Here is a 19081-nt window from a genome sequence, read left to right as displayed (position 1 = left end):
ATGTCTGCTTTATTAAATTGGAACTTTAAGGATCATTTTGCCTTGGACTCTGATTTAATTCTACATGATACTTGGAACGCTAACACTTATAATATCATCCCTTCAAAGTGAATGTGAGAATTGAAGCAAATATTGCAATCTTATCAATGCAGTGCAGTTGCAAAAAATGGTGGGTACAACCCTGTCAAAATTAAATAGTAGATTGCCTGATTTCAATGAATTTAAAAAGGTTTCCTTCCTGATTGTCACCCACATTTGTTTAACTAAGGGTGATACTTAAAAAGCATCTCTGCGAAGCAGATACCTAAAGAAGAATTCAAAGAAGAAGTGGGGCAAGAAAATGAAGGAGTAGAAATGGAGGGAAACAAAAGGCAGACAAAAGAGGTTGAGGCTGTTAGTGCCATAAGGGAAATTGAAGTGGGAGGTTTTGCCCCAACAAAGAGAAATTAAAAAAAACATCCTTTGGGTGGTGACTTGGGGAAAGGTGGGGAGAGTGGATGTGCCGAAGCAAAGAGAAGGGAGAGGGCAGGAGCAGAGAAGTGGGACAAAAGACTTACTAGGAAAAAAAAAATCTGACAACCAGAAATTTTTATGTGGGAGAATATAAAACTAAGATAAGGGTTTTATTTCTAAATATGACAATAAAATGGAGTGGCTAATTGATTAAATGTAATAATGGAAAGATAACTAAACAAAGCCCAAAATACATTGAATGTGGATAAATATGAAACTGACATGGGGAGATTGTAAAGCAGAGATTTGCCATTCACTTTTATACATGATAATTAAACTGGTATTGGACCTGGGTTTTGGACCTGGGTACTTGAGAGACCGCCTGCTGCCAATTACCTCCCATAGACCCGTTAGATCGCACAGGGTCGGCGTCCTCCGAGTTCCGTCTACCAGCCAATGCCATCTGGCTACCACCCGGGGGAGGGCCTTCTCTGTAGCAGCTCCGGCCCTTTGGAATGAACTCCCCGCGGAGATTCGGACCCTCACCTCTCTCCAGGCCTTCTGGAAAGCCGTCAAAACCTGGCTTTGCCGGCAGGCCTGGGGTTGATGAGTTCCCCTCCCCTCTCGACTTGTATGGCTGTATGACTCTTGTGCATTTTAATTACGTGTATTGTGTTTGTATCCCCTTTTCCCCTTTTGAGTTGTTCACCGCCCTGAGGTCCTCCCGGAGAAGGGCGGCATACAAATAAACTAAATCTTAATCTTAATCTTAAACTGAGTGGCAAATTGACTGGAAATGACAACAAAAGGACAACTAAGCATGGGTTAAACTATATGAAACATGGATATACATAGAACTTTTAAGATGATGAAATAAAGCGAGATGTTTACCGTTTGTTATTCTATACAATAGATTAAGGGAATTGAAGGTTTGCCATTCATAGACAACTAAAGGTAATTAATCCAAGACATGGAAAAATTGGAGAGGGAACATGAAATACATATATAATGGAAAACTATTGAGACTTAAAGGCAGAATCACAAATTGGGATGTGTAAGGATGTATAATTATATAAAGATAATGATGAGAATAGCTGGGATTTGTAACCAGGTGTAACCATCTTGACCAAAATTAGGCTGGGGGGGTTGTTAAAAGTACAATGACTATATATAGTGTCACAACCCCTGGTAAGCCCCAATTATGGGAGGAAGCTAACTGCTTCCATCATCTGTCAATCAGCTCATCACAAGAGTCCCTCACGACAGAAAGCCAATATTTTTACTGTTGCCTTTGTTATATTTGTGTTTTTTTATTTGTGCTGATAAATAAATAAAGGAAGACTAGTATAGATCTATTTCAAGCTATTTAGCTCTCATCAGCTAGCCATACCCTTACTTCGAATCCCAGTAAGGGTATGGCTAGCTGATGAGAGCTAAATAGCTTGAAATAGATCTATACTAGTCTCCCTTTATTTATTTATCAGCACAAATAAAAAAACACACACATGTATGTATGTATGTATGTATGTGTGTGTGTGTATGTATATATATATGTATGTATGTATATATATATATGTATGTATGTATGTATGTATGTATGTATACATATGGCCAGCTGTCTGGCACGCATGCGCATGCAGGAACCTGGGAAGAACAGCTGGTTGCTGCATGCATGTGCACCAGCCAGCTACTCTCTTCCGGGTTCGAGTGCTCCGGCGCATGCTCCAGTTTTTGCACTCGGTGCCGAAAAGGTTAGCCGTCACTGTTCTACAGCAACCCTTTTACCTAAATTGATGTTCACTCACTCTCTTCTTCAGGAGTACCAAAATTTCCAGGGCAAATAGCATTTTGTTAGAGCAAGGACTGTTTCACTTGGGTCCTTCTTTAGCAAATCCACCAAACCAAATGTAACGCTTTAGCATATAATGAATTTCAGTGATTTTTTAAAATCTTTATATTCAAGGGCATTTGCAGTTTCATATTTGATTCCTATCATTGTTTCAACAATTAACAGAGGTCATCATTTCTAAATGTTTTCAATTACCTAATTATGAATTACATTTTAACGTTCAAAATTTGAGGATAGAATCGGACAGGATGGGATGGGATGGGATGGAATGAGATGGGATGGGATAGGAAGGGACAAATTTAGTCTTATTTTTCTCTTTGGTCTTACTTTGTACTTGTACTTAAAGGTCAAATAGGATTTCTCAAAAGAAACTTCATATCTTGTTATCTATTTTAGCCTATATTAATATTAAGCTACCGGTATTCATCTTAATAAAAAGATTCCTCACTTCCTATTTCTGCTAGCAGATTTGTTCTTCAGCAACATTCGCAAGATCATTTATACCCCAATTATGTGGTAGAGAAAGGCTAGCTAGATGTTACTGCAATTTGTGAATGAGCTGCTTACAGACATAAATTACGTATGAACAATTACTATGAAATGTGATCAAACTTTATTGCAACAGTATGTAAATTTTAATACATATGTACATTTATAAGAAACCCTCAGATATACTTTTGTTGTTATTTTGGTATCTTCCTATTTATTTCCTTTTCTATTCTGTTCATTTTTAGGAAGTAGGTAAAGGGGGGAAAGGCTACTTAAGAGTTAGAATTTGTAATCTTCAGACTTTCTGCCTTTAAACCAAAGAGAAAAATTCATCCAACCAGTTATTGCCAATATCTGTATTTCTTAAAATTAAACTCCGTAATTTAAACCTTTCCTCCTGAGCTGTTTTCCAACAGTGAACAGAATTTCTTTTGTTTTTATTGTTTATCTAACTCAGAAGAAAAATAATAAAAGGGGTCATATTTTTCATGTTTGAAAAGCAAACACAGATTCTTGGAGCCAGGTCACTATAGCTCTCCCATCTCCAATGAATGAGCTTTGTTGTAAATTATAGTTTAGCTTCAGTTCCCTTGAGTGAGGGAAAAGAGCCTCCAACGAGAACTGAGTTTCAATTGGCGATTTTCTTTCTCCTTTTTCATTTCCTAATTGAAACCAAATGTGAAATATGTTGGATTGTGGGATTTCTGGCCTGGTCCCAGGAATCCTCAGAATGCTAAATTGCTCGCAAAGGCATCTTGCATCAGCCTACAGAAGTTTCTTTCCAGCCCGGCTTCTCCATCTAGGGAGAGAAAACAAGAACTATCTACTTTCCCTTAAAGCTGTGGATTAAATTTGTGGAAACGTCCTGACTTTCTCTACTTTAAGGTGATTTTAAAACCCAGGTATGGATTTTATTATGTTTTTTTATAAACCGATAACCAGACTTTCTCCCTTTCGGTCTATCTAGTCGAAGAAGCGAAATGGAAATAGCCATTTCTTAACAAAAGGCTAGTCCGGCTTGGGACAGTTTTAGGGGAAAAAAGGAGGTTATATGAAAGAGGATATTATGAAAGAGGATATTTTCCTGGTATACCTGCCACATAAAAAGATAAATAACTGGTTCTTTAAAAAAAAATGTTTGCATGGCAGGCCAGGCTGGTTGATTACAGATGCCACTGATGGGAGTCAAAGAGAAGGCTCTGGAGCTATAAAAACATTCTGTTATTTCTTGTTTTTGTGGCTAATTGAGCTTTCAGATTGTTGATTCAGTAGCCGAGAATTCCATTTGCATTAAGTTGTTTCTCTTGGGAAATTATGAGACATTTTCAGACTCTCTCTTTCATTGGATGTGTGCGCGTGTCTCGTGACAAGCCTGTGTTTCATGATTGTTGATCCTATTGTTGGTGGCGCCTGCATCTTTTCTTGGCAAAGCTACCAGGACCAAGTTCAAAAAGCGGCCAGAACCTATGCTTTTTCCTTTTTTCCCCTGGGAATACTAGGCTCATTGGAGAGAGAGCAAAGCTTGGTGGATGAAGAGGGGATGGGGTGAGAATTAATTCTGTTAGTTCCAAATTGGAAAACAGCCTTTTAACATATTTTAAGGAAGATATATTGTTACATATATATCTGGGCTGTTGGTTGTATTCAAATACATTTTAACATATATCTACATATCTATATCTGTCTCGTAAGAAGTGTTATACTTTCTAAAGATGCATGATTATTATTTTTTTAAACTTAAATTTAAACATAAATATGGATATTGAAGTTGTAATTGATTCTGATTCCTTGTCAGGTAATATATTTGGTCGCAAATTGATTCTTCTTATTGCATAACTCATGAAAAGTCTTTGGATGCATGAAAAGTATAATAACAGCTTTATATTCCAAATTATTGTACAAGAAGTACAGAAAGTTGACAGAAAGATCTGCCTTCTCTTTGGTACTAGTAAGTAACCCAATGCAATAGATTAGATCAGATTAAAAAAAATACTATTAATTAGCCTCAATTAAATTATGGAATTTAATTCAAAATAAGTGGTGATCATCAGTGGCTTCAATACCTTTCAAAAGGTTCAGTTAAAAGGTTTTAACCAAAGACAACCAGTATCCATCAAAGGAAAATGGAGCTGCCAGAGGCAATATAAACTTTTATTCTTATTTACACTTTTTTCTGCTGTTCTAATGGATAGATGACATTGAGGGCAAATTAAAGTCTGTTTAATGGAAATAATAAATGGAGAAAGCTGATATCTTGTGATGTTGTTTTCTTCGAAATAACTGACGGGATGTTATGGGAAGTAAGCAGTGTCCTGTTCTAGTTGGATCCTTCTGATCTTAATGTATTTCATGTATTTTTCCTTAAAGACACACACACACACACACACATATATATATATATGTATGTGTGTATGTATGTATATATATATATATATATATATATATATATATATATATATATATATATATATATATATATATATATATATTGGTGTGTTTACTGTTACATTTGCTTAACATGGTGCAATTTGTTGCATGTCGCATGATGCCCAGGAGTTTTGTTTTTTTTTCAAAGTCTATTAGCAATCTATCTGAAAGCCAGAATGGGATAATATGGTTTCATAAATGCAAATGTTATATGTTCAATGCTGTGGGTTTAGGAAAAATGGGAAAATCTTCAATATTTTAAATTTTAGTAGCAAATAGCCATGATGCAAGTTTGATAAATTCTTTTTCCCTAAAAAAAATTCATTCAGAATATTTAGTAATGAAAAAAGATGAATACATTTTCAGAAACATATAATACTGAGCATGTCATTTAATGACACTTACTTACCAGTAGTTATTGCTTGTGTTTGCAGAAGAATTCGGTGCTTTCACTTAATAAATGACATAGTCTGAATCAAAGCCATTTTTCATATTTTGAAAATATTTCTGGACTGTCTCACAACATAGGTACCACAATGGGTCTTCCCACTCAGCCACTGGCAACAATGCACAGAGTGCTCCCGTTCTCTCCTTTCTGCTTCACAGGATACTTCTGGCCACCTCAGCCTACTCTTCCCTCTTTTCCTAAGCAGTGCCTTCTCTTACCATAAAATGCTGGCATGCAACCACCTACCATTATGTCCAAAAAATGTAACTGATGTTGAGATGTTGAGACACTTCGCTTTGCATCCTTTTAGTGTCCTCCTTATGCATTACGAGTCAAAAGACTCTAAAAATGAAATCAAGTAAGAGATTAACTAGCACCAAGAAGAGCATTGCCCAGAGGTGGGTTCCTACCAGTTCACACCAGTTCGGTAGAACCAGTTCGTCAAATCTACCGAACCGGTTAGAAGAGGTTCCACCAGTGGACCCGGAAAGCAGGCCACACCTACAGAAGAGGTTCCAAATTTTTTTGAAACCCACCACTAACACACACACACACAGACAGACTCACACAGAGAAAGAGAAAGAAAGGAAGAAAGAAATAAAAAAAGAAAGAAAAAGTGAGAGAGAGATGAAAGAAAAAAAGGAAAGAGAGAGAGAGAGAGAGAGAGAGAGAGAGAGAGAGAGAAAACACATGGCTGGCAAGCCACTCCCACCAGGTCACATGGCCAGCAAGCCACTCCCACAAAGGAGGCCACACCCACAGAGTAGGTTCGAAAAATTTTTGAAACCCACCACTGGCATTGCCCAACACATTTGTGAAAATAAATCGTATGCTGAGGACTCAAGGTTTTGGCTGCCTTAGAATCCCAGTCACTTCCAAACTAATGGCTTTTCAAATATTATCATTCAAAAGACCTCTTAGATAATTTTTAGTAAGCAAGAACAATGAAAAAGCAGTGGAGAAACTCAGAAAGTTACACATGGATAAACATTGAGATAATACAGTAGTACCGATGTACAAAAGCTTTCTCCATCAATAATGCAAAGTAGAAACTCTTCCCAATTCCCTTGCCCTCATCCTCAATCAAATCATGGATAAGAGAAGTTTCATTTTTGTCCCACTGTTGTTGAATAGCAGAACTATTGGACCCAGAGATAAACTGCTAAGACAAACAAAAAATCTTGAGGCTGTCAATGAGAAAGTGAGCAAGACGGTAAGAGAACAAGAGAAGAGGCGTATAATGTGTACTTTCTTTTCCTCTCATTATCAAACTGGAGTTTAATAGAACAGTACTTCTCCAGACAAGGAGACACTAAATCAGACATAGTAAAAACAAATAGCATAATGCCTTCCAAATACAGTAACCAACATAGTTCTAAAATAAAATAATATTAAGCCGAATAGAATCCTCATATACACCCAAAGGTTTCCTGCAATAGAATTTGGAAGGTTATGAAAGTAAATATCTATAATAGCAATAGCAATAGTACTTAGACTTATATACTGTTTCACAGTGCTTTACGGCACTCTCTGAGAGGTTTACAATGTCAGTGTCAGTGTTCCAAGTATCATGTAGAATTAAATCAGAGTCCAAGGCAAAACGATCCTTAAAGTTCCAATTTAATAAAGCAGACATCTTAGCACATCTGTGTTAATCCCAATTCTGGAAATGACATCAGAATTCCACCCAGTTAAAAGTTCATGATCTTGTCCCCACACCCACAAGCCATCACATGGTCCAATCTTCTTCTTCCATGCTGGCATCCACACCTAGCTGCTTCCGGTCAGGTGTAAAAGTGCGGAGACAAAAGATTACCTTGGCTTCTAGAGAAGAATGAAAACAATACATTCCACAATCCTACTCCTGCCTATTCCCCCCTCCCTTCAACTATACTAATGAAACAGCATAATGAAATAAGAGAAAGTGTGGCAGGCCAAAATTCTAAAAGGAATATAATTGCAGGCCTGACAGTCAATGTATTGTCCCCAACAAGCTGGCTCCTCATTTTACTGACCTCGAAAGGATGGAAGGCTGAGTCAACCTTCGTGGAAAATAAAAATGATAAGAAGCTGTAGCCTAGCTTTGTTTGAAAGTCACAGCCTTCCCATTCTCACTGGAAAGAGAAAAAATATATCCTGGGCATTATTCAACACAATGTGGGAAGTGGAACTACAAGATAATTGTAATAATGGATCTGTACCTATTCACAAATAGGTCACTCAGCCATTTGGTCAGAGTTCCTACAAAAACTTTTCTGCCATTACATCAGGATCTGTAATGGAATGTGTGGATGACCTTGGGGAATGAGGGGAAGAGAAGCTGCATAGGAAACAAGCAAGCAAGAAAGGCAGGAGCCCCTATGACTTAAGGGCCAGAAAAAGAAACTTAGGAATGACCAGCCCCAATGAATCAAACCGTTAAAAAGGGCAGAGGGAAGTTTGTGCTTTCAGACATATGATTCTGTTAATGTAGCTTTACAATGCAGTAGAGTTAATTCAACTAGTCTATGTTCTGTCTGGTTTATATAGCACAGCTGACAGGGTCCAAAATAAATGGTTTGTTCAGCGTGCTGCGTTATATACAAAACCCACAATTTTTTTTAGCTCCTCCCTTCCTTCTTAAGCAAGCATGCTGCGTTTCAAGCCCTAAAGGGAGATGTGGAGGGTTTGATAATGTAAAAAGAGTTTCCCCATGAACCCAAGTCAAGAAACATAGTGAAATAATCTGTGAGATAAAGCTGGTTGCTTAAGGCAGATCCTGAATCAGATAGACCTTGTTCAGTAGCTTTCACAATATTTTCAGCATCTGCTCAGCTAATCCATTTTTCATTTAGTATGGATTTGTCCATAACCACACAGATGTTGAAAACACCGCAAAGGCTATTGTACAATATTCTAATAGAACTTTATACATCTTCAGAGGAAGCAAGTACTGAAAATAATTTGTCATCTGGTAAAACTATGCCTTTTCAAGTCCAAAGTTTTGTAATAATTACTTTAGATGGTGCTTACACTCTCTTTTCAGTAAATTTTATGAATTCACAAGCATAATGAATAGTTAATTTACTGTTTAGAAAAATTCTGTTTACCAATTTAGCATCATTTACAACAAAGGCAAATTGTGAAGCAATAAGCAAATAATAATTCTGAAATGTTATTTCCTCCCATTTTTGATGTCCTGTTGTCACTTACTTCTATAGATTGCATCCAAAGAAGTTGACACATCTGGGGGTGCCCAGTTTGAGAAAGGCAAAGTCATATAGGGTTTTAAAGATTAAAACCAATGTATTAAACTGAATTCCCTTGCTTTTAATATTGGAATGATGTAGTTAGATTATCATTGGGATATATGTCATGGAAGGATTATTTTTTGGGGGGGGTGTGTGTTTTTAATCCTTGTATACTGTCCAGAGTAACTTGTGTGAGATGAGTGACCATATAAATCAGTGGTGGGTTTCAATTTATTTTACTACCGATTTGCTCATGTGCAGGCACACGCTCATGCGCTCGCATGACGCTTCTGCGCATGCGCAGAAGTATCCAGGTGGGTGGGCAGAGCCTCCCGCCATCGCCACTACCGGTTCGCCCGATCCAGGCCAAACCAGCAGAAACCCACCTCTGATGTAAATAAATAAATTTTGAGTACCACTTAGCTTTTTAGTTGCTTTAGTTTATACTAGTTGAATTAACAAGATAATCTTAAAACGTGGCATCAAGTAGAACACGTTGTTGTAGTTTAGTTGTAATGTAACTAATACATTGGTAGTATCAGAGCAGAGGGCTCAGGGATGATTATACTAGTGCTCTACATATAATTGCTCTTTGCCTAAAGATCCAGGAACAGTGTAGAACCAAGGAGTTGTCAAGCATGAAAAATCAGGATCATACTATAGGTTCCATTTAAGATGATTTATTGTTTACACCTATAGGCAAGAATCTAGTCAACTATTGGTCAGCACTAAATTAGTGCTAGATAAGAATTCAATGGAATTCAAGGTAGGGCTCACCTTAGATCTTTTATGGCAACGTAATGATTCCAAACTGATTCTCCTCTTGACTCTGCCCCCAAGCTGTGCTTCTTCACAGCTGCCCCCAAGCTATGGTTCTACAGGTATACTCCTACATAAGTCACCCTGGTCTTTCTGTGAGTGCAAAACCTCTTCCAGAACACATTCAGTCTCTAACCTCTGCCTGACTGTAACTGAGCAAAATCAGTTCTGTTCATCCTTACTGTTCACCTTAAACCAAACCATTAATGAATTTAGCTAATGTTCAGAAGCATTCAGCTCATTTTTAGAGTTAGGTGAAAATAACAAAAGAAACTATGTACAATCTCCACATTGTTGATTATGTCTTTCAGTCAGTACCGTGTAACCCTACAACAAGATAGACAAGATAAAACTCTGTAAGATACTATGGGTTAATGACCATTGTGTTGTGTTATAGTAATCCAATTTTGTGAAAAGATCTAGAAGAATATCGTGGATAATGGTTTCAAAACCTGCCAAGAGTTCTAAGAGAGCCAATAGGAGCAGTCCTTTATCCTCTAATATGTAAATTATTCCCCAAGGTAACAAAACAATTGCTGTGGAAAGGGAGCTCCCTTCCCCTACTCCCATTGAGGTATAAATTTCATTATTTATTTGGTGTGAAGTGAAATTGCAATTTGTTTATTATTTTGATTAATTCTTTGTTACACTTGATGTAGTGTTTTTAATTCTCTTATTGGAGATGATTTTGTAGGTCACTTAATGGTTCATAGTGGCATAGAAACCTAGTAATCAAACAAGCATGCAAACAGCATAGATGACTTGGCTTCATCCAACTGAATTGGATCTAGAAAAGGATTAGACTTTTCATGCAGACTTTGTCTGATAGGAATCTTCCCTTAACTATTTCATATAATAATTAATATATCGCCTGTAATCAGCTATTTTTAAATAGGTAGTTCTTTAACATTGGCTACTTAGATTAGCCAATCTAGAAGAGGCTCCCTGAGTAAGGAAAGTGTTTAACATTTGAGGAAAAGATTTCAGCACAAGGACTCAATAAAAAGTACTACCCTACACAAATTATTAAGATTTACAATGTAAAGAAGAACTCAAAACTGCAGGAAAAAAATGACTGTACAGATTCTGTTAAGCTGATGTGCCACAACGCTGCTCAACAAAATTTAACTTATTTATTTATTTATTTATTTATTTATTTATTTATTTATTTATTTATTTATTATTAAAATTTATATGCCGCCCAATCCCGAAGGATTCCGGGCGGCTTACAAAAGAAGGAAGAGAAAAAGAAAAAAAATAAGAAAAAGACAGTTTAAAATCACAACACATGCATTTGTTCTAATCGGGGTTGGACCTCAACAATGAGGTCAACAGCCCCAGGCCTGCCGGAACAGCCAGGTTTTAACAGCTTTCCTGAAGGCCATGAGAGTGGGTAAGGTCCGGATCTCTGGGGGTAGCTGGTTCCAAAGAGTCGGAGCAGCCACAGAGAAGGCTCTCCTCCGGGGGCCCGCCAGCCGACACTGTCTGGCTGACAGCATCCGAAGGAGGCCCAATCTGTGGGATCTTACCGGCCGCTGGGAGGTATGTGGCAGTAGGCGGTCTCGCAGGTACGCTGGCCCTAACTTCCTTCCTTCCACCACTTCTCCTACATGTTAAACACTTAGCGGTGTTCTCCATGCAAGGCAGGATTTGCAGTAAGGAAACAGGTCTTGTCAGCTGCCATGCCAGCCACCCAGTTTACTGAAGGCCTTCAGGGTGGGATGGGATGGTGTTCACCATTGGCAGATCTGGTGGGACAGCTAGGTATGAGGAAAAGATGGCATGCATACAGCACACCAACCATCTTTAATGCAGGTCATCTTTCAGCCTGGACTGAAAGGAGATAGGCTTCTTCCATGGTTACTTCCCAGAAAACAATATTGAAGATACTCTGTTTATGATTCAAGAGATGATAAATATTGTATTTATCAGTGTTGTAAACATCAATGGCTTATTCTCTATGAAACTGTATAATTTTATTCTTAAACCATTCAGATTGGCTACCATTACAACTGCTAGCAGTCTTACACATTCTTAGAAGTATCTAATGACTATCAGATTTTTTAAAATTAACATCGTTTTAAGGTCAAAGGAAGCTTACATACCTACTTTCAAAGTCACCCTAATTGCTTTATTCACAATAAGTATGTTATTAATTACAGACTCTGACTCTCCTCTTTTGGTAAAGGGCTGTGGGAATATTCGAAGATGCTTGTTTCGTCTCAGAGACTGATGCCTTTGCTACTCCTGCTGCTGCTGGATATTCCAACTGCTGTGAAAACTCAAGTCAACCCAGGTAAGTGGGAAGAATGCTGCTACTCCTAGTATCATGAGGTCCACAAAATGTGAGAACTGGAATTTATCATAGTTTCCTAAAGTGGAGTAGCTGATTCCAGGGATTGTTGGAGAGGGCCAAAAAAGAGGATTTCTCTTAAGTCAATAACAATAAGATGACATAGAAAACCCATGTCAGTTAACCAGACAGAAAATATTTGTGCCTATAAGCAATTTTTGGTGGTGACAATTGCTCAAGGCATAAACAGAGAGTCTATCCAAAATATTTGAAAGTGACCAGTATTTTCGTGGCCCGACAAAACCGCGTTCGTCAAAATAGAGGCGACAAAACCGCGTCGCTAAAGCCGTGATGTCATCACCGCAACTTCATCACCGCGGCGACAACAGCGCAGCGACAGAGGGCGCTTTAAAACAGCGCGGCGGCAGAAAGCCGATTTAAATTAAGGTAAGGGTTAGGATTAGGTTTAGGGGTTTGGTTTAGGGTTAGGGTTAGGGTTAGGGTTAGGGTGCTGAGTGCTTCGGAAGGTGCAGATTTGCCCTCCGCAGTTATATCGTCGCGCTAGGGTCGCCTTCTTCCTTAGCGCTTCAGACGGCGCGGATTTGCCCCCCACACTTATGTCGGCGCGGATAAGCGCTTCGCAGTTTTGTCGGTGAACCAGTATTTTCACTAAGGTAGTGAAATGTTAAAAAGTTAAAATGGAATCCCAAAACCGATTTCTATATTTTGGGTTTTCTTTATGCACTACAGTTATGAGAACACTACTTTTAAGGGGCAAAAAAAAGGAGAAGAACAAGAATTGAGTACGGAGTTAAAAGGAGGAACAGGGGCAATATTCAAATAAATATTCTTCCACATTTTTTTAAAGTTTTTATTTCTACAACTAGGGATATGGATAATTAGAACATATAATCCTTAACCTGCAATGATAGTTCTATCATCATTTTAAGAATCCTATGTCTTCAACCTCAAATGGGTCTGTCTGTGTGGATCAGGGGTGGGTTACTGCCGGCAATACTGCTGGTTCGGTGTGCGCGCAATTTGCCCACCAGACGTTGCTCCTGCCTGCATGCTGAATTTTTATTAGGACTCCCAATACTGTACAATTCTCAGTTTGCAGTAGGAAAGCAGCCATCTCTATCATCCAGTTTACCAGTGCCCTGTAGGGAGGAGTGGACTTGTGCTTGTCACTGGATGATCTAAGCAGAATGTTATGAGGCAGAGGATGGCACAAAAACATTTCTCTGGAGGAATATTGCTAATTTTAGTATGTGTGTTTGTGTGTATAATTTATATTTGTAGATATGTATTCTAATTTTTTAGTCACTTGCCCTTTCTGAAACATTGGTCAAGCATTCTATGGAGAGATGCTTGTGTGGAAGTCAGAGGTCCAGTCTTTCCCTTAACCAGGGGTGGGCTTCAACAATTTCAGCAACAGGTTGTTGGGTGGGCATGGCCTAGTCAGTCTCCTGCACCATGGTGGGTGGGTGGGTGGGTGGGGAGTTTTCACCTTCCCCAGGCTTCCTCAAGCCTCTGGGAGGGCAAAAACTGCCTCCTGCAGGCTCCGGAAGCCTTCTGAAGGCCAGAAACTGGCATTTTTGGCCTTCCAGCATTCCAGGAGGTCCATTTTCCCTCCGCACGCCCCTGCATTTACTTCGTATCCAAAACAGGCTGCATGGAGACTCCTGGGAGGGGTGGGGTGGGCAGGGGCAGCAAGGGGTAGGATTTGGAGGTTCACCAAACCAGCCATAACGTTATTTACAGGTTCTCCCAAACCCAGGCAAACCCATAGTAGCCCACCTCTGCCCTTAACCCCATCCAAATTGACCAAAGAGGGCACTGCCCAGTGAGCCAAAGGAAGAGGTATGACTGCAACCTAAAGTAGACTATAAAGATTCAGCAGATCCCATTCTGTTGTTTCATTCAGAAGATAACAGATATTTGCCTGTAGTTATAAAACTTTTCCAAGTTATTATCTAGAGCAGCCTTCAGCCCATACTCTAATTTTACTCTATCCTCCACTCTGTCTCCTTTGCACTTCCTCCTTATTTTTTCACACCAGAAAATATATGTCTGGAATACAGATGAGTACTGGGGAGCTGTAATAGATGGGTAGAAGGCCTCTTGCTTTCACTGGCCTCTAAAAACAATGGTGTCTTCTGACTTCCTGTTTTCCCACATCCAGTTGTTTTGCAAGATCTTAACTTGGCTCTGAATATGTATGTCATTGAGCAACAAAAATGAAATTTCTGACCAGACTATTTTTTTCAGCATAACTTCAGCTACATGTGGCCAAGGGAATCCTAGTTTATTCCAGCTGCAATTTTACTTAGAGGAAGGGCTTCATCTTCAGTAAGAAAATTACATTTGCACTGGGTCAAATGTCATTCTTTGGCAGAAAGGAATCACTAATCAGCTGGATTCTAGTTGCTCTTCAACATTTTCTCAGTAATGGGTGGAAACTTTCTTGAATGTTAAAAAGAAACCAAATTTTAAAATGCTCTTCAATATACCTCAGGCTTTCGAACGCATACAGTACTTTTCCTAGTGCTTTATAAAAAGAGATGTAGGGTGTATTGAAAAATATATGGAGAACCGTGGTATGTGTAATTCTTTGAAGTATTTAAGGATTGTTCTAGCACCTTTTAAAATAAATGCCATACATGCAATCATTATATTCAGATTGATCTGCTTTTTTTCTTTATCTTGATATCAAAATATTCTTGATATTGTGAAGTTTCCAAAAGATGACCTAATTAATTTATGAGCCTTGAGACAAAGTTCAAAAGAAATCCAGTCATTTATTAGGATCAACATTTTGGCGTGTTCTTCTGCGGAGCCGAAACGGATTTCCAGTTAATGGTCTTTGCACTTTACCCCTATCTTTCCCCCCCCCTCAGTCTGTGTCATAAATCATATCCACCAATGAGATTGTAGAAATATGAGACCCGACTCTGGCCGAAGGTATGCATGAAATCCTCCCTCCCATCCATGTCAACTTGATAATAGTCATGATAACACTTTACAAGTCGATAGATATATTGTTTCACTTCTTTAAGATTCACAGGCATATATCATTCATTAAGCTTGTTGGATCAGATTTATAACCTGCAGCCAGGTGTAGGAATATCCAGTTGTGTGAATCTTATTGGGAAATATCAAATTTCATGTAAAACGACCATATTTTAAATTTTCCCAAAGTAGGAGGTCACACTTAGTTGAGAATAAGGCATAAGCTCTGGTTTCATGAATATAATGTTCTTGTGTCAGTCTTGCCCTTTCTAATTGCTTGCCTGGTTTTCTTAAGACAGTTAGTAAAAAGCGAGTTAATCAATATTAAAAAAAAACCTTCCTCCCTGCCATTTTTCTACCAAAATCCCTTGCAAATTTCCAGTTAATGGTCTTTGCACTTTATCTCTCTCCTCCCTCAGTCTGTGTCATAAATCATATCCACCAATGAGATTGTAGAAATATGAGACCTGACTCTGGCTGAAGGTATGCATGGAATCCTCCCTCCCATCCATGTCAACTTGATAATAGTCATGATAACACTTTACAAGTTGACAGATATATTGTTTTACTTCTTTAAGATTCACAGGCATATATCATTCATTAAGCTTGTTGGATCAGATTTATAACCTGCAGCCAGGTGTAGGACTATCCAGTTGTGTGAATCTTATTGGGAAATATCAATGATATTAATCTCCCATAGTGTAATGACAGGAAATGGCATATTTGTGCGGATGGTTGTTGATGGAAAACAACACCCTCCAGGAGTGTGTGGGTTTATCTTTGAGTCACTCTTGATTTGTGACTACATGGACAACTACTTGCATTTTCTAAGCAACATTTTCCACAACTGGGTTGCCTTCTCTTTTTCCTAAGGCTAAGAGAATGGCTCCATGTATAAGGCAGAACTCGAACACATGGTCTCCTGGTCTCTAGCCCAGTGCCTCTGAGCCATACACCACCCTGGGCTCAAGAAAAGTCGTAAAGATCCCAGTTTTATGGGGGGGGAAAGCTGGTATCCGTTAATGTATAGAAAGTAGGAAATATACTTATTAGACTTTGTTAAAAACTAGTCTTCTTAAAATAGTAACTTACCTAGAGTTGTTGGGAGTAGGACAGCCTATAAATTATATAGATAGAGATAGAGATAGAGATAGAGATGATAGAGATAGAGATAGAGATAGAGATAGAGATATAACTAGAGATAGAGATAGAGATAGAGATAGAGAGATATATAAATCCTGAGGATTGCTGGATGGCTGCAAACAGAATTTTCTCTATCTCTTTGCAGACATCTCATAGCCCTAATTCCATGATAAATATATTATTACTTTAAAAAAAGATTCCAGTATTCCAGTGTAAATAACTGAATGGCAAACATATAATCTATTCTGGATCTCAGTCCCCTGCTTCCAGGTGCCCGAGATTACTGGAAACCACACCGTTTATATTTCTTATGTGTAATTGCTATGTAGTTAATTTTCTTCCTGGAGGACGTGGCATTAATGGTGAAGCAGAAGATGAAATAGAGAGATGCAGAACTATAAATATCAGCACTGAATTGGTTGATGTTCTAGATTCTAGAAGAATAGCACTGTAATATTACAGTGGAGCTCTGAGTACATTCCAAAGGCAACGTGGGTCCTTTATGTGCCCTTTATATTTTCAACCGAAAGTTAAATGTAGCCAGCATCGTATTAGGATTAAAATTACTGAATGTATTTTGGTGAACGCAATAGCTGAATAAGATTTGTTTAAATGAATGTTGGCTGTTTCAGACCCTTGAAATTAAAGTTTTAATAAATAATAGTTCTTTTAGGGCACTTGTAATTATTGTCTCATTGGATCTCTTAAAATGATTCCTACTGAACCAAACTGAAAGGACGTCTGTCACAAGGCTCTGCTTCAGTGGTGGGTTTCAAAAATTGTTCGAACCTACTCTGTGGGTGTGGCCTCCTTTGTGGGAGTGGCTTGCTGCCCATGTGACCGGATATGAAGATGCCGGCGACACTTGTCAGAACCACCTTAAATTACCTCACACACAGCACTGGCATGCATAAGAATATGAGGTAAACTTGTTTTTTAAAAGGCATCTTTGGTTTGCATTAAAACAACTTCAACACACGCAATGTTCTGATTGCACCACAAACGCAGTAGCCATCCTTACCTTTCACAGAGGCACTGAGTTTTATAAATATGAGCATGATAGTGTAGAATAATCATATCCAAGGACCAGTGGTGGGTTTCAAAAAATTTTGGAACCTCTCCTGTAGGTGTGGCCTGCTTTCCGGGTCCACTGGTGGAACCTCTTCTAACCGGTTCGGTAGATTTGACGAACCGGTTCTACCGAATAGGTGCAAACTGGTAGGAACCCACCTCTGCTCTGCTTCTAGTAGCACTTGGCTAGTTGTTTCTAGAAAACCTACGATCTGGGCAGGAATTCTCATTTCTGCTATTTATCTCAGCAGTCTGGCACTCAGAAGCACATTTCTGAATCTGTAGGTACTGTTTGCTACAGTTATTAATGGACTTACCCTTTGTGCAATTCTATAGAATGGAATTTCATGCTATTCAAAACACTAGCCAGCTACTGTATCTTTTTGCAGGAAATTCTATACCTGTGAGAAATATTTCATTTCTTCCGTCCTAACTGAATCTGAAGACAATTTTACTGGATCAGATCACTCCAGTCTGTTCAATTCTAGAATGTGTGGGCTATGTTGAATATTTTTAGTTTAGAAGTTTTAATATCATTCCTGTTAGTTTTAGTAGGCATGCATAAAGCAGGGGAATTGTAAGAGTTGTAATCTAAAAGATTTGGAAGATGGCTAGTTGGTTATCCTTAGATTGGAGCAGGATTCCTCTGTGTAAAAAGTTCAGTTGAGCTCCATTTTTCATGCCACATGTAGCTTGGTTTTTAAGCATTAACTTCCAGGCAACTATGGAGAGAGTTTTGGGCTGGATCCAGCGGTCAGACAGTAAATACTGTAAAATAAGCAGCTCTTTGAGAAGTTGTTCTGGCAGCTAGGCTTACAAAAATAATGTCAGGTAGCTGAGCAAAGCCTTCTGAAATGCTTTGGCTAACCTCTTGCAAATCAGAAGCACTGGTAGTTTTCCATTTCTAAACTGGAGGAAGAGGCTGGGAAGGAATCTGTTCTGCTGTGTCTCTGATCTGAGGGCTAATACATAAAATCAATGTTGTGCTGCTCTTCTTTTGGATTTTATTTACCTTACTATAAGCTTATGTTGGAAGAAATGTCCTTCTGGGTCGGCTCCAAGTGGGGAAAAAGACACTGGAGGCATGGAGGCTGCTTGGAAAGATGGTTTAATGTTTAATGGTGGACAGGACCACATGGCTTGAGGTCCTGGGGAAAAAGGTGATCACAAGCTTCCAGGTGTTGGGTGAAGAAGAAGGGCCGAGGGAGGGACTTGCAGGGCTTTTTATAATCTGTTCAGGCCCACCTACCTGTTTCCTGTTCCTATGTAAGAAATGTATTCTGATTGGTTGTCAGACTCACATGGGGCCATGCAGGGGCAACTCCCTAGGCTGAGTCCAGGTTTGGTTGAGTTCTCAGATGCCATGTGGTCAGTTGGGTAAAGGGCCAATATTATCATGCCTTAATCCCATCCCCCTGGAGCTGAAGGGGAGAACTCGTTATTATGTAAAGGGACTGGATTAGCCTTCTTAATGGCCCATTGACAAAGTGGGTGGGGGCAGGAAGCTGCAGGGAGCTATTCTCTCTTTATAAAACATGTTTCTTCCTTTTCACATCCAGGGAAATATTCTGCCTTTTCAATATTTCCTAGGATATTTCATTTTTCTGGGAGAGGGCTGGGTGATAACTTCCTACAATTCCTCCTTTTTTTTTTCAAAACACGTGAGTGGAACACACATGTTTTTGACAAAAGATTAAAATTGGTCAGATTCGGGAGACTTTTTTTTCTGATGGAAAGGTGTTGTGGCCCAGCAGGATCCGGTTGAGCTGCTGATGGACTCGGATAGCGAAAAACCATATGAGTCTGCCAGGGAAGATGTGGAGGACCTGGGCAGGGTTCAGACTCAG

At 38.9% G+C, this 19081-nt stretch overlaps 1 protein-coding gene across 1 annotated transcript in view; it reads left to right on the top strand.

Moving 5' to 3' along the window:
* The first annotated feature begins 3570 nt into the window (after positions 1–3570).
* The window catches only part of DDR2 (discoidin domain receptor tyrosine kinase 2), a 67097-nt gene continuing 51586 nt past the window's right edge, over positions 3571–19081 (top strand). The window contains 2 exon segments of the mRNA XM_032226112.1: positions 3571–3693; positions 11904–12011. Coding sequence (XP_032082003.1) covers positions 11924–12011 — 88 coding nt within the window. The 5' untranslated portion in view covers positions 3571–3693; positions 11904–11923.

Source organism: Thamnophis elegans, chromosome 11, assembly GCF_009769535.1.
Source record: "Thamnophis elegans isolate rThaEle1 chromosome 11, rThaEle1.pri, whole genome shotgun sequence".
Lineage (NCBI taxonomy): Eukaryota > Metazoa > Chordata > Lepidosauria > Squamata > Colubridae > Thamnophis > Thamnophis elegans.
Note: the sequence above shows the minus strand (reverse complement) of the source record. Positions and strands in the feature narration are given on the sequence as shown.